Genomic DNA, 27,181 nt, shown 5'->3' on the forward strand with positions numbered 1-27,181 from the left:
AAATTTTATGTACAATTACCCAGTGATTACATAGCTATAGTTTTGCATAGTGAGACTATAGCTATGTAATCACTTGGTAAGTTGTTTACATAAAAAATAACTTTTGTATATATCAGCAGACAAACATTACCAGACCTGGAGCAATTATCAATGATGGTTATACTCCTTTGCGAGAAAACACTTTCAAAGTAAAGTACTAACTGCAGCTATTACTATCACAGTCATGCTAGCCAAATAATCCATTACATAAGTAGTGTAGTTAAAGATGAAAATTCAAGAGTACACTGTATACTATATCTCATTTGATCCAACCTTTCTTAATCATTTTTAGAAATACCTTCATCTTCAATCATTGCCAGAAAGCAAATGACTATGTATTATTAGTTAAAAAAAAAAGGTTTAACTAAACCACCAAATCAGTTCTTAACCAAAAAAATTAATTCAACATCTAACCCAACTATTAATCTGGTGTTCACAGGATCACTACAGTTCTGGTCTATCCGTTACGAGTATCAGGAATAAAGATGAAGAAGACATGTCACCAAATAGTACTTCATAATTATAATACAGATAGCCTTTTCAGTTTAACACCTATACAGAAGACTAGACAGTCTAAAGATTCAGTATTTGGAATGCTTAAGTTTTCATCATGAAATCAACTTGCACCATCCAGTATTCTTCCAAATTTTGTTTATGAAGTTACTTGAATATACAAAAGACAATGCATTCATTTATTTCTGATAAATTTGTGAGTGAAACAACTGGCTTTTTTTAGAGTTTACCAAATACAGTATATAATTCAGTCTTTATCTAGCTTCCAGTATTGGATTAACACTGCACACAATGAAAGATAACATAGTAGACTTAGAACAAGTGCTGTAGATGATTTACTTTTTGCACTGCAGATTACTCCATACAATTCTAATCTGCACAGCTTCTAATGCATCAAATAAGTACCCATTTATTTACACTGCAGGAAATGTAACAAAGTCTTTTATGTAACAACTAATGATAAATCTAGTATTTCTCCAAGTCCGGTTAGTGTAACGCTTGCCAGTATCTTTATGATGAATTTACTGCAAGAGTTTTGATGGTATGTCATTACAGCAATGTTGAAAAGAGTATGTACCATCTTAATGTGCTTTATTTATGATCAGTGAATTAAGAATTAACTTCTTCCAATGAAAATTATTGCAATAAGACAGATTATGACAAGTTCACAGGCATCAACCCAGTGAATTAGAGGCACTCTGAACAAAATACTACTTGCAGTACAGGAAATTATGTTTACCATACTAAATACCTGTGAACAAAAAGGAAATTAAAGACATTTGAAAGACTTGAATACAGAATAGTAATAAAATAAATATGCAAAAGAAGACAATCAACATCAATTACATAGTACTTGTCTTTACAGTATACATGATTAATGGAGTACATCAGACAAAAAATTGTGCTTCTTAATCTAGCATGCAAAAACTGAATCAGGATAATGAAAAATCATAAAAGCATGCCCCCTGATTGCAACTTCCATCTTAGTAATTACTATATGAGAATAGAAGAGGACAAAACAAAACTTAAAACAGGAAGACGGAATTCTGTTGTAATTTACACCCACTTTTATCTTCCCATTTAGAAATTCTGCCTATGAGTATCTCTCTCTACTGTATTTACCTTTTGAATATAAGAGCAATGAGTTCCAACTTATATTCTATAGCTACTCTAATATCAAAGCTCTACCTTAAAACTTGAAATAAAAAGATATAACAATACTTAGCTGTCTAAAACTACGATTATACTTTACACATTTCCATCCAAAACATTATTCAGCTTTTTGGATGAGTATGGGGGAATGGGGATGTCTTGAGAGTCCATGCTGTACAATCAAAGCATCGTCACTGTCCAAGGTACCGATAGCTTTGACATATTCTGGTACTAAAGAAAGAGATTTTCATTGTGGCAAGGAAATCCTCTTGTATTTAGCACTTAAAATGTATCCATGATAAATACTTGAAATACATATTTGTAACACTTCAGTGTCAATCCTCCATCTCTAGTTTTGCAGTTCCCCTTAAAACACATTCTGCTCTTTCATATCAGGTCGCCTCTTGACGGCTGGTAAAAAATGTAGTCGTTTTGCTTTTCATTACACTACAAGGTTACTTGCTTCTTCAATACTTTCTGTAAGAATTGAAACTCAAAATGATGACACTTTTTATTTGTTATTGTTGGTGTTTACCTCTGACGCTTACGTGACGGCCCATGGTGTGCATGAGGGGAGGGCTTCCTCCTGGCCATACCGGAATATCTGTTATTACGGTAGCGAGGGGAGCCAGAAGCAGATTTCTCTCGCTCATAGCGGTGACCTCTCCCCTCCTCATGGTACGGTCTGGGCTCATGTGATCTGCGCTCATCCCCATAGTGCCTGCGCTCTCTCGACTCCTCCTGAACAAATAGACTTGGAGCTAAGGTTTATCATTTCAACCTGAAGGCAATGCCTGGTGGCTGGCTCATGATAACCTTCAAAAATTGTAATTAGACAAATACTACATAATAGATGCAAGGAAGCAGAGGTCTGGTTGGATCACTGGGATACACCCGTGTATGATGGATTGTGAAATGCTACCCAAGAGCCCAATGGCAAATGGTTCGTGCTTTTGGGTCAGCACTCAAAAGAGGTAGTAGGGGGAAATCCCATTCACCAACAACATGCTAACATGCTCTCATCAGAAGATCACACATTCTATTCAGAATTAAAAAGCTCGTTCCACATCTTCCAAGAAAATGAGGAGATGAGATGAATAGACTTTGGTTTGTTTGGCTGCTCTAATTAAGTCTACATTCCAATAAGACAACTAGCTCCACATTTTCTATCAATGTAACTCTAGGTTTTGGTTTTGGTCTCCATTGAGGGAACAGACTCTTGCAAACTGAGGTGACAATAACGGCTTATGCCGTCGACTCTATCTTAAATAGAAGTCCAATTCTCCATGAGGATTCCAACTGGACTAAAAATATAAGATTACTGGACATCCTAACACAATATATCATGATATCAAGTGACTGATGATACCAAAACACCTTCATTATCCTATAAATCATGAACAAAAGCAATGCTGACTGCAAAACATCTTTAGAAATCCAAGCTATATGTTCAAACATCAAAAGCACTACAGTATGGTATTTGCAACATGCAAACTGTTCTATAACCATGTTGTGACACAAAAATGACAAAAGAATGGTGGAAACATTTACTCAACTACAATTGATCCTAGCTGCTGCTGATAGAAATATAATGATAAGTTGGTGACAAAAAACTGCCCAAGAAAAACCTTTGCACCTAAAAAGAAAATGAGGTTGCATAATTAATTTTCAAACAATAAAATTGCCAAGAAGTGACAAATTTCAAGGAAAACAATGGTTTTAATTTTTTGTGAATTGTTCTAATTATCCAAGAATTTGGCTAAGCAAACAAAAGCTGAGCAATATAACTGTTTATATCATTTGGCTATAAACGCAAATTATGAAAACTACTCTCAAATGGGTGGTCCAAAGGATTCAATCTTTCTTAAGGGGTGAAAATATAGATAAAAGTGAAAAAGGTTGAAAGAAGAAACCATGGGAAGCAAGGTAAAAGCATAAACATAAAACTACAATGTTGGGGAAGGCAAGAGTTCAAAAACTGTTGTTACAAAGCTTTCCTACAACTTTTGTTGCACTTTAATGTTGCACAAGGCAACGAGGAATATCTATCCTGACAATCTACAACAATGCATCATTATTACTTCTTGAGTGTTTGCGTTTTATAGAATAAATAATACTCCTATCAGTGTACAACACTGTTTAAGGAGTCAAGTATAGTCCCAAACCACCCACATAATTCCATGTGGCCTATAAAATAAATTTCTCACTCTATCTACACACTATTTTTTTTTACATATTTTCTTCAGTGATTAACAGATGACAACTGGAATGCTTGAACTGCAATACATATATGCTAAACAGAAAAATATTTGCTTAAAAACACAGCAAATAAGAGGTAAGTAACATTCTTCAAGACAATAAAGTACTAAAGTATACTGCTGCAACCCAAAATATCATGTGATGAGCATAAGCATGGATGAAAAACCTCTTGGTTCTCATTAGAAAGACCTGAATTTACAGGTGTACCCAACATTGCAAAGTATGTACATACATCACAGGAAATGCAGAGGACTGCCATACTTAATGGCACAAAAAATATTAATGCTGGCTATATACGTAAGAGCTAACAGTAGAAATGAAGAACATATCTTGGTGGCATAACAGATTGTGATCCCAGTACTAAAAAAGCTTCAAGAAAACCATTAGCAACAATCTGGATAAGGTGGAGGAAGTTTGCTGGGTTATTGGAAGAATTTGTACTACAGGTATTTAAATAATGATGAGAACAGTAAATTATTCAAGATATGAGATCAGCGTTTCCTTACACATCAGATGTGCATGTCAGAAAATGGTTCTGGATTCTGCGGAGGACTGACTACCAGACACTAAAACTCATTTATAGATAACTAAATTACAAATGATGAGTAGTAGAGGGATAGAGAACTTGAATAAGTAGGTATAGGGATAGAAAAAGACTGAGAAATCAAAGAGCAAGACAACTGAACTTTGGACACCTAATCTGACGAAAGGAAAGCGAATGCAAATTGTTAATGATGGCAGTGAAGCCAATGTTCATTCCTTTATTTAGTTAGCCTAGGTCAGAAAGTAGGTTACATGTAGGCACAAAATACCTAATGTATGTCAGATATTGAGTAAATAAGTGATGGGGTGAAACTGCTACTACATTGGCACTGTTAATCTAGCCTTGAAGGTAGAATATTATGCACAAAATTTGCCTTAATTTTACATTCATTTTCTCTTTCCCCAGAAAAAAAATATTCCCTTGACTACATGACTAATATAATAAGTTACAGCTTCAAAATATAATACAAGTTAACAATATTTCCTCTCTTACTACATAGCAGCAACGAAAAATGAAGGCTCCGAGGATCAAATCCAAGAGTTAAATAAAGTTATTTTCTAAGACATTCATTAAAACACTACTCAACTACTGGCAAAGAATTAGCCAGAAATTGCCTTAGTTATGGCTAACACAGGTTATAAAAATGATTTACAAGCATTTGCTAGTTATAGCTTGGTTTTCTAAAGATTCATAAGTGCATCAACAATTATGAAGTGTCAAATCTTTCTTCATTGCCCAGACCAAAAGCTTCTTAAAAAGCACAATAAACGTTTGGTTGCTTACACGAAAGTATCCTCCACGGCCCTCGCGTCGGCCATCCCTGTGTCTGTCCCTGTCGCGATACATCCCTCTGCCGTCCCTTCCATCCTGAAAGCAGGGTGCCATTTAAGTACTACCTGCTACATTTTTACAAAATTACAAAAATACTGTACTCTCATAATCTTAATATATACTTGTTCCTCTAGTTGAAACTTTTGCATTCCTGTCACTATTTTACAAAGGAATACAGAAATAAGGTCATCAAGTTATTCTTACCATCAAAATACTTAACAATTCACACCATTGTGTCTTCTACCACTTAGTCTTTAAAAACAGGAATACAGAATTAAGGATAACCACAAAATACATAATTCACACCTCCTGTGTTTTCTATACCACTTACTGTCTTTAGAACTGAGTTGATCAGGGCTGTTGTCAGAGCTAACTGGGCTTCTGGGCCCAAGTTTGCCAACAGCTTTCCGTGGTCGTGACGCTGACGGGGTGGGGGACTACGGCTCTTGCGGCGACCGTGGTAGTAATCAGGACGTCCACCACGATGGCCACCACCTCGACCTCTTCCTCTGTAGCCCCTCCACCCCCACCTCCACCACCCCTCCTCCCCCTCCACCTCCTCTTCCACCACCACCGTGATCTCTGTCCCAGTGGCCTCTGCCATGACCTCCCCCATGGCCTCCATAACCCCCTCTCATCCCTCCGCCTCCTCCTCCACCTCTGTGCATCTTCCCACGGGGACGGGGCGGCATCTGAAACAGGTTAGGGTGATTTTAATTCTTGTCACTTGAATTTATGCAATATATAATGGAATGGAACATCAAATTTGAGCCAAAGGCCAGGTGCTGGGACCTATGAGGTCATTCAGAGCTGAAAGGGAAACGAAATTAGTTTTAAAAGTATAAAAGAAGGAAGACCTCACAGTTGCACTGTAAAACAATCCTTAGATGAGGGTGGAAAGTAAAATGGAAGGAAAAGAATATGAATAGGGTGCAGAAAAGGAAAGAAAGGGGTTGCCACTAGGGGCCAAAGGGACACAGCAAAGACTCTCAAGTAATACCCACAAAGCGCACTACCCCCTTAAGGGGGCCGGCCGGAACCCTTAAATGTGGGGGTATAGGGCGAAAAATGCAAAGTCATGAAAAAATTCATGGAGCTTCATATGGCAATTGAGAATACGTATACAAAATATTTTGTCAAAATTCCTCTTACTTTCGTAGTTACGGGGTAATTAGTAAACATAACTAAATAAGCCTAAAACATTCATCTGTACAAGAAAATGCAATATTTCTTCAGTTATCATCAATTTTGATAATTATTGTCAAAGAAATTGTGAGAAATGGCATCTGTAGTGATTCTGTGAGTCGCAGAGGGGACTCAGGGAGTATCCCATGATTCAGTGTGAGCACGTACTTCAAGTAGTCTACACGTTCGAATTTCTTCTCTGACATTTGCTTGCTTTTTATGTTTCGGCAAGAATTTCATCATGCCAATGAGGAAAAGACAAGGAAAACGTCTCGCTAACATAAAGACGAAGAAAATTTGCTCTAATATGATTACGGAATATCATAATATATGTGATATTAGCGTAGTTAGTGAAGAGAGAGGGGGAGGGTTGCGTAGTAAGTAAACGCCCCCGTCTTGCCTGAAGCACACGTCACACTGTCCCCCAGGCTACGATCTTTGAGCAAAGGGATCTTAATTTATGATAAATAACATAGTTTTGGTTTGTTAATACCCAAAAAGGAATATGAAATTCATAATAATCATGATTTATTAACATTGTCTTTGTAAAAAGAGAGTACAACTTCGAATTTCACCTCTTGACATTCTCTTGCATTTACGCTTGTTTATTTTTGTTTCGGCAAGAATTTCAACGGAAGTCAATGGAAAATACTAGGAAAACATCTAGCTAACATACAGAAGAAGAAAATTCGCTGTAATAAGCCGAGTTAGTGAAGGAGAGAGAAAGAGTTTCCAAGGAAGAAGTGCCCTGTCTTGCCTGACACAGTGCCCCAAGTTACGATATATGAGCAAGGGATCATCATTTATGATTAAATTATGATAAATAAAATAGTTTTGGTTTATTAATACACAAAAAAGAAATATACATTCATAATAATCATTATTTATTAACATTGTCCTTATAAAAATACGAAGAAAAACTTTGAACGACCGTATCTCAAAACTATAGTTATTGACCTTCAAAATCTATCTTCTCACTTAGTTTTAAAGCTATAACATTGGAATTTGGTATATAACTCAGAAAGACATTATAGAACAATCAAATGAAGCCCTTTTTTCCAATTTTTGTTTAGTTTTTTGTTTTTATAAATTTTGTTTTCCTAATTTATAGGGTTTATTTTTTTACCATAATGAAAAATTCATATCTAGCAAAAAAATTATATACTTTTAGAAAAAAAAAATCCTCACTTGATTGGAGGTCTATATCAGGTCTATATATGGTAGTAATCCCAGGTCTTAATATTAAATATCAAGGGAGGAGATAGAATTTGAAAAATGGTTATTTTCGGGATAAATCGCCCTGGTGTCACAAAACCGAAGGTCAGAGGCGAAAATCATATGCAGTCTGGAGATGTCCCAGGTCACCTTATTAAATGGTATGAATATCAAAGTCCTGTCCTTAAAGAATGGCATTAGCCGGCCGGCCCCCTTAAAGGGCACTTGAATTTATATCCATAAACACTCCACTAACCAACGGCACAACAAACCCAATTCTTACTGACACTAAAATTTCACAACTTCAGTTTCTGTGTACGTATGAGTGCCAGATTAGAAATGCTACACCATCATGTGGCCACTAAAAAATATTGGTAAAAAATGAAAAACCAAAATCATTATAGAATAAACTTATTATTACATTGTTTTTTATTGTTTTCACCTCACAATAATGTTTGAATAAGCACATTATATATAATATTGTGTTAATTATTAAACTGTAAGCCAGGAGGTGTTTGTGACCTTGGTCAGGCTAGGATTGTCTCTCTTACTTATATCCTTAATACCCAAGAGTGAATGACCGAGTAGCGACATGGCAGCCGGTAGATCTATGTAATAACTCTGCATCAGATATTTCTTTGGATATTACAGTTTCTTGTAATATTTTGATTGCTTATTAAGAATTTACCGTTATTTTTTTGGGGTTGACTGTAATTAACTCCCAGGGGCAGGTACTAAACATGGGGAAATACATTTGATGACCCAGTCCCTAAAGGCTGTCGTTCCTTGCAGTCCGTGCAGAGTTATTCCCTAGAATTACTTGGCGGCCACCTTCCCGAAAAAGTACTTGAATTCACTGCCATGAGCATCAATCACGAGTTGTGGCCTATCCAACAGAGACCTCTATGCTTCTCTCAAAGTGTTTTCTCTTAATTTACGAAATAATGACGTAATTCAAATGCATTTTCAAGAAGTGGCCGCTATGTTGCCGTTTGGTCGTTTACCCTACAGAGGGGGCTGGTATGGTCTTACAAGTCGTAACGTGATTGAATTCTTTTATCTGTTTTAAAGATTTGCGCAAGTTATGCATTGAAAAGAATTTTTTGGTTTTGACGTTTTTTTACCAAAGAAAAATATACCTAAGTTATAATGTGAGAGGTGGCTGGAGTCTTCCGAAAAATAACCCTAGGCCTATTGCTAACCTAACCTAAACTATAGGCTAGTTCAGTCAAAAAATGCTAACAATCAATCAATATCTCTGTACTGAACTCTTCTGTACAATTACCTTGATGACAAAGCATTGTTCTAGCCTAAGCTAATAGGCCTATGACATAATCCTATTTTACAGTCACTAGGTCTACCTAGCCTAGCCTATGCCAGTATGCCCTGGGAAGTTCAACTCATTCCTGAAGGTGTGTAGACCTATTTAGGATCAGAACGTAAATAAACCTTTAAATTAAAGACGGTAGATGTGGGGTAGCTACTTATTGGCGGCGTCCTAGACTATGGCAGTTGCGGTTCTTCTATGCAGTTTTACCAACTGAACAAGAATTTTAAGTAATATTTGGTCATTCTAAGCCCTCATTCCGCGATAAAGTAGACTATGCCAGTTGACGATTTCCTACACTATTTTACTTACTGAACAAGAATTTAAAGTAATATTTACCTAGCATTCGGACGACTGTAATTAACCCCCAGGGGCCAGTACTAAACACGGCGACATACATTGGATGCCCCAATCCCTAGTGGATGTCGTCTTTGCGGTTACATTTCTTGCAGGGTAATTTTGAAGAATAGCTAGGCTAGTTCCGCACGGACTACAAGGAACGTAACCGCGGATACGACATCCTCTAGGGTTTGGGGCGCCCAATGTATTTCGCCGTGTTTAGTACTGGCCCCTGGGGGGTTAATTACAGTCGTCCGAATAAATATTACTTAAACTTCTTGATCAGTGAGTAAAATAAGGTAGGAAAACGTCAACTGCCTTAGTCTACTTTACTGCAGAATAAGGGCTTAGAATTACCTAATATTTATTCGGACGACTGTAATTAACCCACCAGGGGCCAGTACTAAACACGGTGAAATACTACATTGGGCACCAATCTAGTGGATGTCGTAACCGCAGTTACGTTCCTTGCACTCCGCACGGACTGCTTCTGTAGAAATACCTTAAAGACCTTTAGGCCTATTTATGACTCTTAGTTGCAGTGATCTAAGCCTAGCAAGTCAGTAGGCCTACGTCTGTCCTACTCTACTTTGGGACCCAATCAACGGGGCTACGGGCTAAACGAAGCTTAATTTTGCTATGCCAGAGACTTTTTTAAAGGCGACCCTTACAATTAATGGCGTGACTGACCTACATAAACATACGAAAGGGTGACTTAGGTAGGCCTATCAAGTACATAGGCATAGGTCTATCCAACCAAGCTTTGGAGGAACCTCAATCAATGGTATGCGAGTTAGGACGTAGCTAGCTCCCTTCTATCTAGTCAAAGAGCTTTGAAAAGTTACTCTAAAAGATTTATATTATCTCAAATACGGCCTATGTCAATAACAATCGTATTCAAGGCCGTAGGCCTATAAATTCTGATGATTTAAACGTAAATATTCATTAAAACGGTCTCAAGGAGCCTAGGTAGTAGGCCTATAACCGGTTGAAACTCTCTTCTCCTGCCATTACGCGTCGCGTCGCGAATATATTAACCTTTTCAATTGACGATTGCTCCAAGGCGCGAATGTTAAAATGGTCAAACGGGGAAATAATGAGCTGTTAATTACCTTAAAATCCATTTACATAAATCGAAGAGTCACAAGAGAAGCTTGGCACGCGACTCCCTTGTTTTTGTTGGTAAGCAAAGGTGGCTTTAGGTGCTGTCTACTCGGTAAATAGCCTCGTATACGCCTCGATTCCTTTTATGATAGTACTCAAACAAGCTATTATACGTAAGAATTAAATATAAATTTAATTAAAAATAGATTATGTACGGAATTAATTATTCTAAACCGAAATAAGCTAAAAATGGATTTCATGTCGCAATGGACGCCTCCATTTTGCCGCCGCTTCCGAGCAAAGACGTCGCCATTTCGTAAAATCGTACGCGAAATAATTTCCTTTAGATCTCCCGTCAACTCTACGGCGAAGATTTTGTTCGTCCAGACTAAAATATCCTTTAAAACGTGAAGTCATGTCATATTGGAAATGAGATCAATACCGAATGGTGTCCTTAAAGGCGGATTGCCATAACACGGATGTGTTCGATTCAACAGCGAACGTAAAAATTGCAATTAACGATGATAGCGATAAAAAAATAATCCTGTTAATAGCTTCTGCAATAAGTCTTTTTAATACCTTCGGGAGCAATAACATTCCTGGCGTCATTTATATTAAGCGAGAAAGAATTTTAAATCAAGAAATGTGCCAATGACGATCTACCGTCAAGTGGACAGACAAAAAAAGAATAAAAATATTTTTAAAATATATAAGGAAGCTATTGGCTATTATTATAGTTAATATATATTATATATATTATCATTAGTTAGCCACACAGATAAAAAAAACTGTAACGTGGAGACCACATATGCTTAAATCACAATAAGTTGTCACCTTGAATTTAGATTAACAATTTTTTTTCTTTTTTATCAGAATGTGATTGGTTATCTGTCTCGGGATAACCCATGAAATTCTTTTCCCGTTTCCCGTTTTCCTGAGAGAGAGAGAGAGAGAGAGAGAGAGAGAGAGAGAGAGAGAGAGAGAGAGAGAGAGAGAGAGAGAGAGAGAGAGAGAGGAGTCCACTGCCCATGTTGACCTGACAAATAGTCCTATAGCTTTATTTCGGAAATGACGAGGATAACGGTTTCCGTTCAATTGAAGGTTAAATAAAATAAAATCAATATAACATGAGCACAGAGTAATTTTGATAAAGTTGAACTAGATACAATATATATCCTATCGGTCATGTTATATATACAAGCCAAAGTTTTTTTTTATTTTCTATACAACAGTTTTCCTCGGGAGTTTCATAATACTAAGATAATAAAGATTATAGTTTATATAGTGGCAAGCTGGAAGCTGAAGAAAAATAAAAGCAGAGTTAATTTCAGTGCAATGAATAAACAACGTGAGGATTCACCAGAGTGAAAAAAATCTACACAATGTTCAACAACATAATAATAAAACTGTCCATTTTCGACCACCTGAAAACCAGCATTGAGGGTGGGTAACCGGCCCCCACCCCCGATCTCCTCAGTAGAGCGAGAGCCATTCCTGAGGGAGAGATCATGTGGTACAGTGGTAGTACTACAACTGCAAGAGAGTGAGGAGACTATGCAGTATGCACAAGGTTACGTCTCAGTGAGAAAGAGAGGGCACGTAACTCTTTATCGTTTACTACTTTTCTCCTTAGGCCTCGGATCCCAATCAGCTGTAGGCGCTCTGCTAGACCCGTAAATTCAACTCGTCTTATTACTAATTAATTACAAATACATTTTGAGATTAACCGACACATCCACACTGCCACGCCATAATTAACTTGAGGAAGGCACCTCAAGCATTTGCATAAGTTTACTACTATAACGTTCCTAGGCCTAGCCTCGTTATCAAAGCTGTGAAAAATTATACAAATACATTAAAACATCATAAAAGACTCAGCCTTAATAATAGTATGATAAAAACAAATACAAAAGCATTCAGTTTAAAAATGCCAGGAGAAAGGTATTGCCATCCAAGTGAAAAGAAGTAACACGAGTGACTCGGAGTGATTACAAGGAGAGGACGTTCAAAGTCCAGGGTAAACTTCTGCTCAGAAAAGTGGGGTGGAGAGGAATTTGGTTGTTTAATTTCGAAACTACCTGTGATCTACTCTCTCTCTCTCTCTCTCCTCTCTCTCACCTCTCTCTCTCTCTCTCTCTCTCTCTCTCTCTCTCTCTCTCTCTCTCTCTCTCTCTCTCTCTCTCTCTCTCTCTCAGGCAATTTTAACCTCCTTCGAATGCCTTCGTCCACAAGTGGCGTCCAGCTCACCGAGATGAATTTCTCATTTATGTAAATAGGTAGGACCATTTCAAATGACGTCACGGAACCTTTGGTAAATATATATATATAAATAAAGATTGATTCCAAATCATTTGATATAGCTTTTTCGTAAAACATCTACGATGACGTAAATGAAATACTGGTTGATGTTTTTTAGAAGGCGGCTAAATTATACTCTTTTCAGGTTAGATTTTTAAAAATGTCTTTACAAAGTTGACACTTGTAGGTTTGGAAACTTGTTTGAGTGCAGTTAAGTTGGTATGATGAATGATCGTGCAAACACACACACACACACACACACACACACACACACACACACACACATATATATATATATATATATATATATATATATATATATATATATATATATATATATATTATATATATATATAAATATCTATATATATATATTAGATATATATATATATATATATATATATATGTATATATATATATATAATATATATATATATATATATATATGTATATGTATATTATACACGCAGTGTGTGTTTCGAGAGAGAGTGCGCGCGTATCATTATGATTTAGTATACGTTCGCTTGAAACCAGATACAACCGATCAGGTAAACAAATATCACCTGTTCGGACCTATCAAAATCTATAAACTGGGACGCGACAATCAACTTATGTCTAAAATAACTCGACAATTTTTTTTATATAGGCCTATCTTCTTTCTAGTGCTAAAAACGTTATGAAACCTGATTAAAAACCGATAACATTTCTCTTCAAACACAAACCGTGTCATGTCCCATCTCCAGACTGAGAACTGACCTCATTCATTTGTCCTAATTGGTCCTAGTTAACGAGTTCAGCAGGTAATTAACACCGAAGTCTAATGTCTCAACCCGTTTCGTTAATATTGAATTGGGCTAAGAGGCATTACCGCCCTACACACCCCACCCCACCACCTGTATGGTATACATCCGGGGCCTCTGTAACTAGAGCTATGTGTATCACAGGTGTGATAGCGCCTCCTCCCCCCAACCCCCAACTCCAGTGATTCAGGTGGCAGAAGTTACTAGTCGTATACTTGGACAAGTGCTGTGGAAACTGGCTGGTTCGTAAACGGCTCCGTTTGAAAAGGTGTGTATATCAGGCGAAAAGGTTCGTAAAAGAGAAGGAGGTGGCTAGGATGTGGGGAAAAAAAAGTGTGTATGAAGCTCTTGGGCTGCTCTGGGAGCAAGAGCCCGTGCTGGCAGACGGGGACCAGTTAGAATGTCCAGAAATTCACTGAGAAAAGACAGACTCGAAATCAGACATAAGAAGAGATAGTTTTTCATTTAGGCCTAGTCCCATGACGGGCAAAATTCGATGAGGAAAATATACAATTAAATTATTCTTAGTAGATTCAGTAAATCTTCCACAAAAACTAAAATAATCCCGAAAAATACACAAAAAAATTAACAGACAGATATACCTTCTTCTGCCAAATTTGAAACGGATACTGTATTCATCACCTATTTGCTGACGTTTTGAGACTTACACAAAAGAAAAGTGCATACTAAGTGACATCTCAGGTAAGTGTCAAGTTACAGGACAGAGGTGAGTGGCGCAGTGTGTATGGAGGATTTGGCTTATTGCTGGTGAGCCCTCTATGTAGGTATATGAATCAGATAGCGACATGTAAGTGTTCTGCACAGGAGGCTCATCCACGATTGAGCAGCTGAAGGGTGACTGTAGCAGTTATCACTGTCTTTTTGTTATTGTTTTGAGACCCCATAATTGGGGAAACAGCTAACTTATTATTATTATTATTATTTTTTTTTTTTTGCTCTATCACAGTCCTCCAATTCGACTGGGTGGTATTTATAGTGTGGGGTTCCGGGTTGCATCCTGCCTCCTTAGGAGTCCATCATTTTTCTTACTATGTGTGCCGTTTCTAGGATCACACTCTTCTGCATGAGTCCTGGAGCTACTTCAGCCTCTAGTTTTTCTAGATTCCTTTTCAGGGATCTTGGGATCGTGCCTAGTGCCCCTATGATTATGGGTACGATTTCCACTGGCATATCCCATATCCTTCTTATTTCTATTTTCAGATCTTGATACTTATCCATTTTTTCCTTTTCTTTTTCTTCAACTCTGGTGTCCCATGGTATTGCGACATCAATGAGTGATACTTTCCTCTTGACTTTGTCAATCAACGTCTCGTCTGGTCTGTTTGCACGTATCACCCTATCCGTCCTGATACCATAGTCCCAGAGGATCTTTGCGTGATCGTTTTCTATCACTCCCTCAGGTTGGTGCTCGTACCACTTATTACTGCAAGGTAGCTGATGTTTCTTGCACAGGCTCCAGTGGAGGGCTTTTGCCACTGAATCATGACTCTTTTTGTACTGGTTCTGTGCAAGTGCCGGGCATTCGCTTGCTATGTGGTTTATGGTTTCATTTTTCGTATTGCACTTCCTACATATGGGAGAGATGTTATTTCCGTCTATCGTTCTTTGAACATATCTGGTTCTTAGGGCCTGATCTTGTGCCGCTGTTATCATTCCTTCAGTTTCCTTCTTTAGCTCTCCCCTCTGTAGCCATTGCCATGTGTCATCGCTTGCTAGTTCTTTAGTCTGTCTCATGTATTGTCCGTGCATTGGTTTGTTGTGCCAGTCCTCTGTTCTGTTTGTCATTCTCCTGTCTGTATATTTCTGGGTCTTCGTCTACTTTTATTAGTCCTTCTTCCCATGCACTCTTTAGCCACTCGTCTTCACTGGTTTTCAGATATTGGCCCAGTGCTTTGTTCTCGATGTTGACGCAGTCCTCTATACTTAGTAGTCCTCTCCCTCCTTCCTTTCGTGTTATGTATAGTCTGTCCGTATTTGCTCTTGGGTGTAGTGCTTTGTGTATTGTCATATGTTTCTTGGTTTTCTGAGCTATGCTGCGGAGTTCTGCCTTCGTCCATTCCACTATTCCTGCTCTGTATCTGATTACTGGCACTGCCCATGTGTTTATGGCTTTGATCATATTTCCGGCGTTGAGTTTTGACTTGAGTATCGCCTTGAGTCTCTGCATATATTCTTTCCTGATCGTGTCCTTCATCTCTTGGTGTTTTATATCCCCTCCTTCCATTATTCCCAGGTATTTGTATCCTGTCTCATCTATGTGTTTGATGTTGCTCCCATCTGGTAGCTTTATCCCTTCAGTTCTCGTTACTTTGCCTTTTTGTATGTTGACTAAGGCGCATTTTTCTATTCCAAACTCCATCATGATGTCCCCAGATACAATCGTTACAGTCTGGATTAAGGTATCTATTTCCTTGATGCTCTTACCATACAGCTTGATGTCGTCCATGAACATCAGATGGTTGATTCTGTTGCCTCTTTTCTTGAGTTGATACCCGGCATCCACCTTCTGTAGTACTTTTGTCATGGGAATCATGGCTACTACGAAGAGTAGTGGGGACAGTGAGTCGCCCTGGAAGATCCCTCTCCTGATATTAACCTCTGCTAGTCTTATTCCAGAGCTTGTAAGTATTGTATTCCAGTTGCACATTGCATTTTTGAGGAAGCTGATGGTGTTTTCCTCTGCCCCATATATTTTCAGGCATTCTATTAGCCATGTATGTGGTATCATGTCGAAGGCTTTCTTATAGTCTATCCATGCCATGCATAGGTTGGTTTTCCTTCTTCTACTGTTCTTCATTACCATTTTGTCTATCAGGAGCTGATCTTTTGTGGCCCTACACTTCCTTCTGCAGCCTTTCTGTTGGTGGGGGATGGTGTTTGTCTCCTCTAGGTAGTGTATAGCCTTTCACTGATGATACCTGTAAGTAACTTCCACATTATTGGTAGGCAGGTGATAGGCATGTAGTTACTGGCTATATTTCCCTTACTCTTGTCTTTTTGTACTAAGGATATTCTTCCTGTGGTCATCCATTTGGGTGCTTGGTGATTTGAGATACAATGGTGGAGTTGTTCTGCTATTCGTGGGTGTAGGGCCTTGAAGTTTTTGAGCCAGTATCCATGGACTTCATCGGGACCTGGGGCTTTCCAGTTTGGCATTTTCTTTAGTTGGTGTCTGACTGTGTCTGTCGTGATCTGTGTGAATCTTTGTTTTATTCTCCCTGTTTCTTCTTCCTTGACTTCCTGGAGCCATGTTGCATGTTTGTTGTGTGATACCGGATTGCTCCATATGTTTTCCCAGAGTCTCTTACTTGGTTCAGCTTCAGGAATTTCTGGGTGGTTGTCTTCCCCTCTTAGTTGGCTGTATAGTCTTTTCTGGTTGGTTCCGAATAGTTTGTTCTGTTGGTATCCCTTATTCCTGTTCATGTACCGTTGGATCTTATTATTATTGTTATTATTATCATTATTATTATTATTATTATTATTATTTTTTTTTTTTTTTTTTTTTTTTGCTCTATCACAGTCCTCCAATTCGACTGGGTGGTATTTATAGTGTGGGGTTCCGGGTTGCATCCTGCCTCCTTAGGAGTCCATCACTTTTCTTACTATGTATGCCGTTTCTAGGATCACACTCTTCTGCATGAGGCCCGGAGCTACTTCAGCCTCTAGTTTTTCTAGATTCCTTTTCAGGGATCTTGGGATCGTGCCTAGTGCTCCTATGATTATGGGTACGATTTCCACTGGCATATCCCATATCCTTCTTATTTCTATTTTCAGATCTTGATACTTATCCATTTTTTCCCTCTCTTTCTCTTCAACTCTGGTGTCCCATGGTATTGCGACATCAATGAGTGATACTTTCTTCTTGACTTTGTCAATCAACGTCACGTCTGGTCTGTTTGCACGTATCACCCTATCCGTCCTGATACCATAGTCCCAGAGGATCTTTGCCTGATCGTTTTCTATCACTCCCTCAGGTTGGTGCTCGTACCACTTATTACTGCAAGGTAGCTGATGTTTCTTGCACAGGCTCCAGTGGAGGGCTTTTGCTACTGAATCATGCCTCTTTTTGTACTGGTTCTGTGCAAGTGCCGGGCATTCGCTTGCTATGTGGTTTATGGTTTCATTTTTCGTATTGCACTTCCTACATATGGGAGAGATGTTATTTCCGTCTATCGTTCTTTGAACATATCTGGTTCTTAGGGCCTGATCTTGTGCCGCTGTTATCATTCCTTCAGTTTCCTTCTTTAGCTCTCCCCTCTGTAGCCATTGCCATGTGTCATCGCTGGCTAGTTCTTTAGTCTGTCTCATGTATTGTCCGTGCATTGGTTTGTTGTGTTTGTTGATACGGCCGGATATTGCCTCCATATGTTTTCCCAGAGTCTCTTACTTGGTTCAGCTTCAGGAATTTCTGGGTGGTTGTCTTCCCCTCTTAGTTGGCTGTATAGTCTTTTCTGGTTGGTTCCGAATAGTTTGTTCTGTTGGTATCCCTTATTCCTGTTCATGTACCGTTGGATCTATTATTATTATTATTATTATTATTATTATATTATTATTATTATTATTATTATTATTATTATTATTGTTTTTGTTATTGTTGTTGGATATTTTTGAACAATTTGTTTTCACGAGACTGAATTTCTTAACATTATTATTATTATTATTATTATTATTATTATTATTATTATTATTATTATTATTATTATTATTATTATTATTATTATTATTCAGAAGATGAACCCTATTCATATGGAACAAGCCCACCAAAGGGGCCACTGACTTGAAATTCAAGCTTCCAAAGAATATGGAGTTCATTAGAAAGAAGTAATAGGGTAACAGAAAACATAGAAAGAGATAAGTTATTAGCAGAGAAAACATTAATAAACTGACAAAATTGTGCTAAGTACAATATTCAAATACGAGGGAAATTGTATTAGGGTAAACCTTGGGTAGTACTACTAGTAATACATTGTGTTGCTATTACGCTTGAACTTCCTATAGTACCACTAGTACTACATTGTATTGGTATTACGCTTGAACTTCCTATAGTACCACTAGTACTACACTGTATTGTATCTCCGCTTGAACTTCCTATAGTACCACTAGTACTACACTGTATTGTATCTCTGCTTGAACTTCCTATAAGTTCCATCTGCACGATGTCCTCTGGGAAGCTGTTGTTCCACAGTCCAGCAATGTGAGGGATAAAGGACCCCTGGAACTGAGACGTTCGACAGAGAGGCACATTTATTCCATATTGGTGCAGCTGTTCAGCTGACCTGCTTGCTCTTGGCAGAGAGATCAGGGATCAGTTGTGAATGTGAAAGATCTCTATCATAATACAACTTATGAAAAGTGACAAATGAGAGACCATCTGTCGTTGATCTAAGTTATAAACATTACTGTTAGGAAGCAGAAACCTAACACCACGAACCACTCTAGCTAAACGAGACCAATCTCCGGCAGAAATGGAAATACGTGTACCAAGGAAACAGATGCATTAATGTTATAGAAATTATAGCTTTGTACACTTGTTGACCTTCACGTCACTAACCAAAAGGCCACTTATGACGTAATACACCTGAATAATACCGTGGGTAGGTGCACTAGCATGTTAATTCGTATAATTGCTCACAGCTAATGAAAAAAAAAACACTCTTTTAGTAATATCAGGAACAAGGGTTACGACAATACGTAAAATACAAAGCCGAGAATAAATTCAAAGTTTTTAATTATCATAATGCCTCGATAAATTCAAGAGTAATTTCATAAATTCAATTGTAATTAGAGAAGTTCAATTGTGATTTGTTAAATTCAATTGTAATGTGATAAATTCAATTATAATTTGACAAATTGTAATTGGCAAATTCAATTGAAATCTGTTAATTTCAATTGTAATTTGACAAATTCAATTGTAATCTGTTAAATTCAATTGTAATTTGATAAATTCATTGTAATCTGTTAAATTCAATTGTAATGTGATATATTCAATTGTAATTTGATAATTTCAACTTTGATTTAACAAATTTAATTGTAATTTGATCAATTCAATTATAATTGGATAAATTCAATTGTAATTTGATTAGATTGCAATTTGATATTCAATTGTAATTTGATACATTCAAATAGAATCTGATTAATTCAATTGCAAACTGATACCTAAATTCGAGTGTAATTTGACAATATCAAATGTAATTTGATAAATTCAAGTATAATTTGATATATTCAAGTTTAAGTTGGCCTTGTGCCTCGCGTAATGGTGCATTCATCAAACAATCTAACATTTACAGCTCAAAATTCGTAGACAAATATCTTAGACACGGGATCCAGAATTCAACGAACATTCGTAAAAAGTCTTTTAATGATATTATCTGCATATGATTCCAACCTCGAAGGAAGTGGAACATTTCTTTGTCCTTTTAATGACAAAAGAGCAATGACTAAAAAATAATTGGATTATGCACTAAGCAGAAATCGTCAAATAAAATCACAGAGCTTAAATATCTTCAATAACAATGAACTTAAGTGAATGAAAGCATTATTGAGAATTAGTGGATGGATACAAGAAAAATAATCAGGTTGTATAGCCTTGACTATTGTTATAAGTAGCATGGATGTAGACATGATCGTTCATTCTTGTCAAGAGTAAGTTCTGTAGCGATGGAATATTATTATCTTTAATCTTGCAAACGAAGTTCCTGCATATATATAGAATTAGATATATAATATTATATATATATATAGATATATATATATATATATATATATATCTATATATATATATTTATTATATATATATATATGTAAAAAATGGTCTGTCACAACAGAATTCCATCTAAAAAAAGGAGCCCATAAAAACGCCAAAATATAGAAAGAAAGTAGTACTATATTTCAGAGACAGCTGTCTCTCTCTCTCTCTTCAGGAAGAGAGAGAGACACACACAGCTGTCTCTGAAATATAGTACTTTCTTTTTATATTTTGGCGTTTTTATGGGCTCCTTTTATTATATATATATATATATATATATATATATATATATATATATATATATATATATATATATCGAAAACAGGTAGTAGTACCCTTAATGGATTTTACTTACCCTACTTGTATACAATATTCATCTCATATTACAGTTAACTCCGTGTTTTTTTATTGCAATTTTGGAATCTTTAAAGACTACTTCAATCAAACTATATAAGGAAATTGGAAGTATGTTTCAAAATAAATAACATTTTTAGAAACACCTCACAGCTAATCTGAAAACGGCAGCGCCACCTAGGTCTACCCCAACCTCAAGGTCAGATCAGTGACGACGTTGCCACGAATAAACATACAAACAATTAGGTACTTGCGTTACGACGCAAGCTTTTAACGTCGTAGCTTGATGTTCAGTTTATACATCTAACTCAAATGTCCAATTTCAAACGCTTTTCATTATATATTTATTCTAAGGAAAGATACAGGGACTTATTTTTTTTTTTTTCTTTTTGCAGATGCTGCCCTTGTTACTGACGACTCTGCTCGCGTGTTATCGCCAGACGGAGGGTTCTTATCAGTACCTTGCTGGACATCAGGTAATCATTTGTGTCATTATAGATGTAAATAAATACTTCTCTTAAAACAGCATACATCTCAAGTATAAAAGGCCCATTAAAACGCTCTAGCTTAAAGCTAAGGACTATATTTCGGTGGACTGACTCCCGCAAACCTTAGGCCAATTGAACGCTTTCATCTTCACTTATCCGAACACATTGGAGAAATCCTTAATTAACGTTCAGCAGAAACCAGTTTCTAAAGATGCAGTAGTCTACAAAATCCCCTGTAAGGATTGTGATAAGTCCTTACTATGAATTCAAAGGATAATATCTCTCAGAAAGATTAACTCAACATAAGCGCTCAGTTAGATATGGACAACATATTTCGGCAATTTTCCATCATATAAATAACACGAACCATACAATGGATTGGAACTCATCCAGAATATTTTACAAAAGCATCTATCCATATAAATGTCATATGGTAGAATCTTCACTGATAAAACAACAAGATAACAGGATCTACCTTTCCAATGGAGCCTGGGACTCTGACCATATAGACAATGTCTTTCTTAAGGGAACGATGAAGCGGATTAAGACAATTAACGGAACAAACGTCGGCTTAGTGGTGACCCAAGGCATCACTAAGGGCGTATCCCCCACTATATATTTTGCCAATGTAACTTCTGTCATTCACTACTTGATAAGGGTGGGAGTCAGTCCACTGAAATATAGTCCTTAGCTTTAAACCAGAGTGTTTAAATGGGCCTTTTATACTTTAGGATATATATATAATATATTTATGTATATATATATATATATCTATATATATATATTAATTAATAAATATATATACTATAAATTTTAGTCTTAATGTCACAATCTCCACAAAGGTATTCACAAACAAATCTAAAAACAGATCTCTCTTCAAATCCCCAGATCTGGAAGTTGGGCGGGAAAGAAAGTGCCCTCCCAGGGCAGCTGATGGCCGACGGCCTCCTGGACATTCTAGACCACTCCCGAAAGCTCCAGCAGGTTCGCGTGGCTCCCCACCACATCGACAGAGTGAGCGAGCTCCTGCAGAAGGATGGAATCTCCTATGAGATTCTCGTGGACGACTTGGCTAGCCATGTCGAGGTGAGAATTATGTACTCTGACTCCTCTCCTTGTCCTGGTATGATAATGGAGTTGCTTAATAAAGGAAGAAAGGTGGCAGGGATCTGGAAAAACAAGGGAGCAGGTAGAAAAATCGAAAGTTGGGCAATAAAGGGGAAGACAATCTCTGAATCGTGCACTGAGGAGTTTGAAGATTTCTTCAGGGTAATTGTTGTTGTTTTGGATTTAGCTGACCTTTTGCCAGCACAGGCTCTTGCTCATAGAGCAGCCCATAACTCCCCGGGGTAAAAGTGGGAAGAGGCAGTTTGATTAGCGTCATGAGGCCATAACAAACTTCAATAGTACCATGAAATTGGTTCCAGGAACTGCAAGATTGCGGGAAGAATAGAGTTGCTAAGTCATCTGTGGAAATTAATGAAGCGGTTGATTCTACAGACTAGTAATAGTACTACTAGTAGTAGACGAAACTTGCCTATGAAACGGCTCACCAGTTCGTTCTATTCCTCCTTTGCTTGTGTTTGTTTTTTAAGCTTGTTGTCTCTGTAGTACCTTATATCTCTTATAAATTCCTTCCTTTACTGGATTTTTATATCTAACATTAACAATTTTCGAATAGCTAGTAGCAGCAGTAGTAGGGAATTAGGCTCCGTGATGGCACTAGAATAAGTTGCACCATTGTATCGGTACTTCTAGCTCTAACTTACCTCACTTCTCGAAATCAGGTTTTTAATTCCCCACCCCCCAACAGATCAGGGCGTTATAATTGTCACACCATATATTATAAAGAATAGAAGTTATAGATCAAGGCATTACTCTTTACCCATCCAATCCCCTGTAATTGTCACAGTGAATAATATAAAGAATAAAAGTTACTGTCAATTGCTGCAGGGCATTGAAAACAGCGAGAGAAGAAGAAGAGACGTTTCCGGAAACCATCAAACGTGCACTGAAAGCCACTGTCCGGAGCCTCTGACAGATGTTTACATGAGATTTGACCAGGTAAGGCATGACGATAGATGTTGACACTGTAAAATTATTATTATTATTATTATTATTATTATTATTATTATTATTATTATTATTATTATTATTATTATTATACGATTTCTTGGAATAACAGCGGTACTCTCTGGGTGAAATTTACTAACAATCGAGTACTCTTATTAGGCCTATGCTGTCATAATCATAAGAATATATTAGATGCTTCCCTCTTAAAAACAAATTAAACAAGTAAAATGAATCCTTCTGTCATCTTAGTCTATATATTAGTCTCATATATATATATATATATATATATTATATATATATATATATATATATATGTGTGTGTGTGTGTGTGTGTGTGTGTGTGTACGATCAAAGCTGTAGTCGCATATGTGACTATGACGTCACGAAAACCGGAAAAATCAAGAAGTCCCACAGAATCTTAACATTATACTAGGCCTAAGTTAAACAAGAAAGACGAGTCCTTCTATCATCCTATGCATAATTTTCCTAACCTGAAGAATCATTATAAAACGTCGTCTCCATTTCGCAGATGGAATGGTACCTGAAGCAGTTAAACGAGACCCATTACCCGAACGTGAGTCTGTCCTCGATAGGCAAGTCCCACGAAAACCGAGACATTTGGCTCCTCCACATCAAGTCTAATAAGCCCGACGCTCGGGCAATTTGGATTGAAGGAGGCAAGTAGTTGGCTGGTGCTACTCTGGCTTGTTATTGTTGTTTTAGATTAAGCTGGCCTTATGCCAGCACGGGCTCCTGCTCATAGAGCAGCTACGCGTCACCTCCGAGGTGTTTCATAACAGAAGCCCCTTGGGACGCCGTGTTTAGTACTATAGTAGATTCGCATCAGTCGTACACCTGATGCCTAGACCCCGTCCTGAACGACGCTCCTGATTGGCTGTTGATAAGCCAGTCACAGGGCTGGAGTGGAAACTCTCAGTCTCTCGAGAGAGTGAACTCTCTCGAGAGACTGAGAGTTTCTCCAGTCCTGTGACTGGCTTATTAACAGTCAATCAGGAGTGTCGTAAGGGGCTGGCCTAGGCATCAGATGCACGGTTGATGTGAATCTACTGTAGCCCCTTGGGGATCAAAGACATCGTTTATTATGATTTGCCGACCACAGCACAAAATCAGGAGAGAGCGACAGACCTTTTTTTCTTGCCTTATATAAAAGAGGTTATGAATCTGAAAAAAATAACAAAGGCTGCAAGAGAATTCCAAAGCATGTCAGAATACGGGAAGAAGTTGGGATGTGAATAAACTACCGGTTAAGGTCAGTTTATGGATGGGTAACCACAAATATATACCATTAGTATGGCGTTTGATGCACATCTGTCCTTCCCGTTAGGCAACGCTGAGTTTGGTCAGTATTAGGATGGGTAATCACTCAAATGTAAGGTAGAGTACCTAGAAGAACGACATGACTTTAAAGAAGAAGAAAGGGAAGACATAATGTTATTGTTGTTATTATTATTATTATTATTATTATTATTATTATTATTATTATTATTATTATTATTATTATCCAATAAAAAATGAGAAATAAAGAAAGAGAAAGTGATTAACAAATGATAAATAAACTTATACATTTAAATAAACAAAAAGTATGCAGAATTGTGTACAATATATTTAATTGAAACAATTTAATTTCAGTTGCTATAATTTCCATTTCTTAAGAATAAAAAGAAACTCTGATCGAATTTCTTATTATAAAGCAACACCAAAATCACAAAAAGTTCAAAATGATGATTTGCATTTCAATCAAATTTTTCGGTAATATAAACTTCAAAATCTGCCCAAGTGATAGTTTATATCAGAATGAAAATCATGACATAACTAAAATCATTCAGTGAAAATAAAATCTATTAACAGTGATCTCTATAACAGAATATTATAGTAAACTTTGTAGAGATATATAGGCCTAGTCTTCAGTGACTATGGTTAAGAGGATCATAATGTAATTTACATGGGATACATACAAATTTTGATGAGAAAGGACTTAAATTCTACATTATGCAAAATCTGCTAAGTAAATGTAACGTTATGCTAAAACTCATTCAGTGAAAATAAAATCTATTAACAGTGATCTCTGTAATAGAAGATTATAGTAAACTCTGTAGATATGTGGGCCTAGTCTTCAGTGACTATATGGTTAAAAGAGTCATAATGTAATTTACGTGGGATACTCTTATAAAATTTTGATGCAAAATGACTCAAATTCTACATTAAGCAAAATCTACCGAGTAAATGTTTATTCTCAACAAAATCGACTCAGAAATATAATAGGGAAATCGCCCCCACCCCCTTTTCCAGGTATTCACGCGAGGGAGAGGATATCGCCCGCAGTCGCCTTCGGCCTAATCTCCAAATTGGCGACCGGCGATGGCGCCAAGTACAACGACTTCGATTTCTTCCTCGCCCCGATGGCCAACCCGGACGGCTACGAGTACACTTTCACGGGAGACCGCATGTGGCGGAAGAACCGGAGGGCCAACAGCCACCAGAGGAGCAACTGCTACGGCGTCGACCTCAACCGCAACTGGGACTTCAAGTTCGGAGTCGGCGCGTCGAACTACCCCTGCAGCGAGGTGTACATGGGGCCCTCGCCCTTCTCCGAGCCCGAGACCAAGGCGCTCAAGGACGCGATGCTGGAACGGAACGGCTCTCTGCTCATGCTCTTTTCCCTGCACAGCTACGGGCAGGACCTCCTCTACCCTTGGGGGTGGACCTCTCAAGAGGAGGCGGAGAATAAAGACGAACTCGTGAGGGTTGGTCAGGCATTTGCCGAAGGAGCTCGTGAAATTCACAATCACGATTATGACGTGGTGAACTCAGCCGGGGGGCTTTACTACGCCTCCGGCGCTACGGATGACTGGGCCTACAGCGAGACCTCGGCGAGGTACGCCTATACCCTGGAACTCAGGGACAAGGGAGAAAGGGGCTTCCTCCTGACGAGCGAGGCAATTAAACCCAGCATCGAGGAAGTCTGGAATGGGTTCCAGAAAATCCTTCAGAACATTGGCTAAGGACTTATGCAATACATTTTTCGTACCAGAACTTTTTTCATAATAATTTTCGTCCCTTTTCGAGAAGATTAATGATATATATATATATCTAATATTATTAATATATAATATATATATATATATATGGTAATATATATATATATATATATCTAATATATATATATGTGTATCTATTATATATTATATTCTACATATATAGATTTACTCTATATAATATATATATATATATATATATATATATAGATATGATATGTATATTTATATATATCTATTATATATATATATATACATATATATATATATATATATATATATATATATATATATATATATATATATATATATATATATATATTATAAAATTTCGGTAAACATGTAAGACGTACTAACATTTCCTTTAGATTGGTAAATAAAATAAAAAATTGTTTTCCTATAGTTTCATCAGGGAATCTTGTACTTATAACGTAGACGTAATAAAATTGAGAACACCATCAGAAATTTTTACTATATTAAGCCTATAAAGGTTGGTATCTGTCGCTCATTCTGCAACAACTCTTGTTGAACCCAGTGGCTATTGTGCTATGTCTTATTGGTTTTTATTTTTTCTTGTTGGGCAAGTGCAGAGCAGATTTCACAATTGACAGTCAGTCATTTCACACTTGGAAATCAGTCAATTTCCTCCTCATTGCTGCACCTATCACCCCCTCCCCCCTAAAATATTCATAGGTAGATGGTCCTAACAGCAGCCTATCCCTACATTACGGTGAAAGACCACAAATCCTTAGGTATCGCAGTATAGCTAAAGCGATAACATGCTAAAGAACATTAAAGACACTGCCACAGAGAGCAAACTTTGCTCTCTCAACATCAA

At 37.3% G+C, this 27,181-nt stretch overlaps 2 protein-coding genes across 5 annotated transcripts in view; one reads left to right on the top strand and one right to left on the bottom strand.

The window, feature by feature from the left end:
• The window catches only part of LOC135201591 (sarcoplasmic reticulum histidine-rich calcium-binding protein-like), a 50,677-nt gene extending 40,006 nt beyond the window's left edge, over positions 1-10,671 (bottom strand). For 2 of the 3 annotated variants that reach the window (XM_064230622.1, XM_064230621.1), the window contains exons 1-4: positions 10,517-10,671; positions 5,670-6,030; positions 5,291-5,374; positions 2,240-2,445 (exon numbers count right to left, since the gene is read on the bottom strand). In XM_064230622.1, the coding sequence (XP_064086692.1) occupies positions 2,240-2,445; positions 5,291-5,374; positions 5,670-5,963 (584 nt within the window). In that variant the 5' untranslated portion in view covers positions 5,964-6,030; positions 10,517-10,671. Of the gene's footprint in view, positions 1-2,239; positions 2,446-5,290; positions 5,375-5,669; positions 6,031-10,516 lie in introns of those variants that run through there. The other variant, XM_064230623.1, reaches the window with a different exon arrangement.
• A 1,383-nt stretch (positions 10,672-12,054) lies between these two features.
• LOC135201593 (carboxypeptidase B-like) lies at positions 12,055-26,394 on the top strand. 2 transcript variants are annotated; one of them, XM_064230624.1, is made up of 6 exons: positions 12,055-12,078; positions 21,122-21,202; positions 22,103-22,300; positions 23,168-23,278; positions 23,817-23,964; positions 25,598-26,394. In XM_064230624.1, the coding sequence occupies exons 1-6, from the start codon at positions 12,070-12,072 to the stop codon at positions 26,308-26,310; spliced, it is 1,260 nt and encodes a 419-aa protein (XP_064086694.1). In that variant the 5' UTR covers positions 12,055-12,069; the 3' UTR covers positions 26,311-26,394. The 2 variants fall into 2 exon arrangements, with proteins under 2 accessions (XP_064086694.1, XP_064086695.1); XM_064230625.1 differs by lacking the exon at positions 12,055-12,078 and adding an exon at positions 13,758-13,874.
• Positions 26,395-27,181: the final 787 nt, after the last annotated feature.

Source organism: Macrobrachium nipponense, chromosome 28 (genome assembly GCF_015104395.2).
Source record: "Macrobrachium nipponense isolate FS-2020 chromosome 28, ASM1510439v2, whole genome shotgun sequence".
In the NCBI taxonomy this organism is placed as follows: Eukaryota; Metazoa; Arthropoda; class Malacostraca; order Decapoda; family Palaemonidae; genus Macrobrachium; species Macrobrachium nipponense.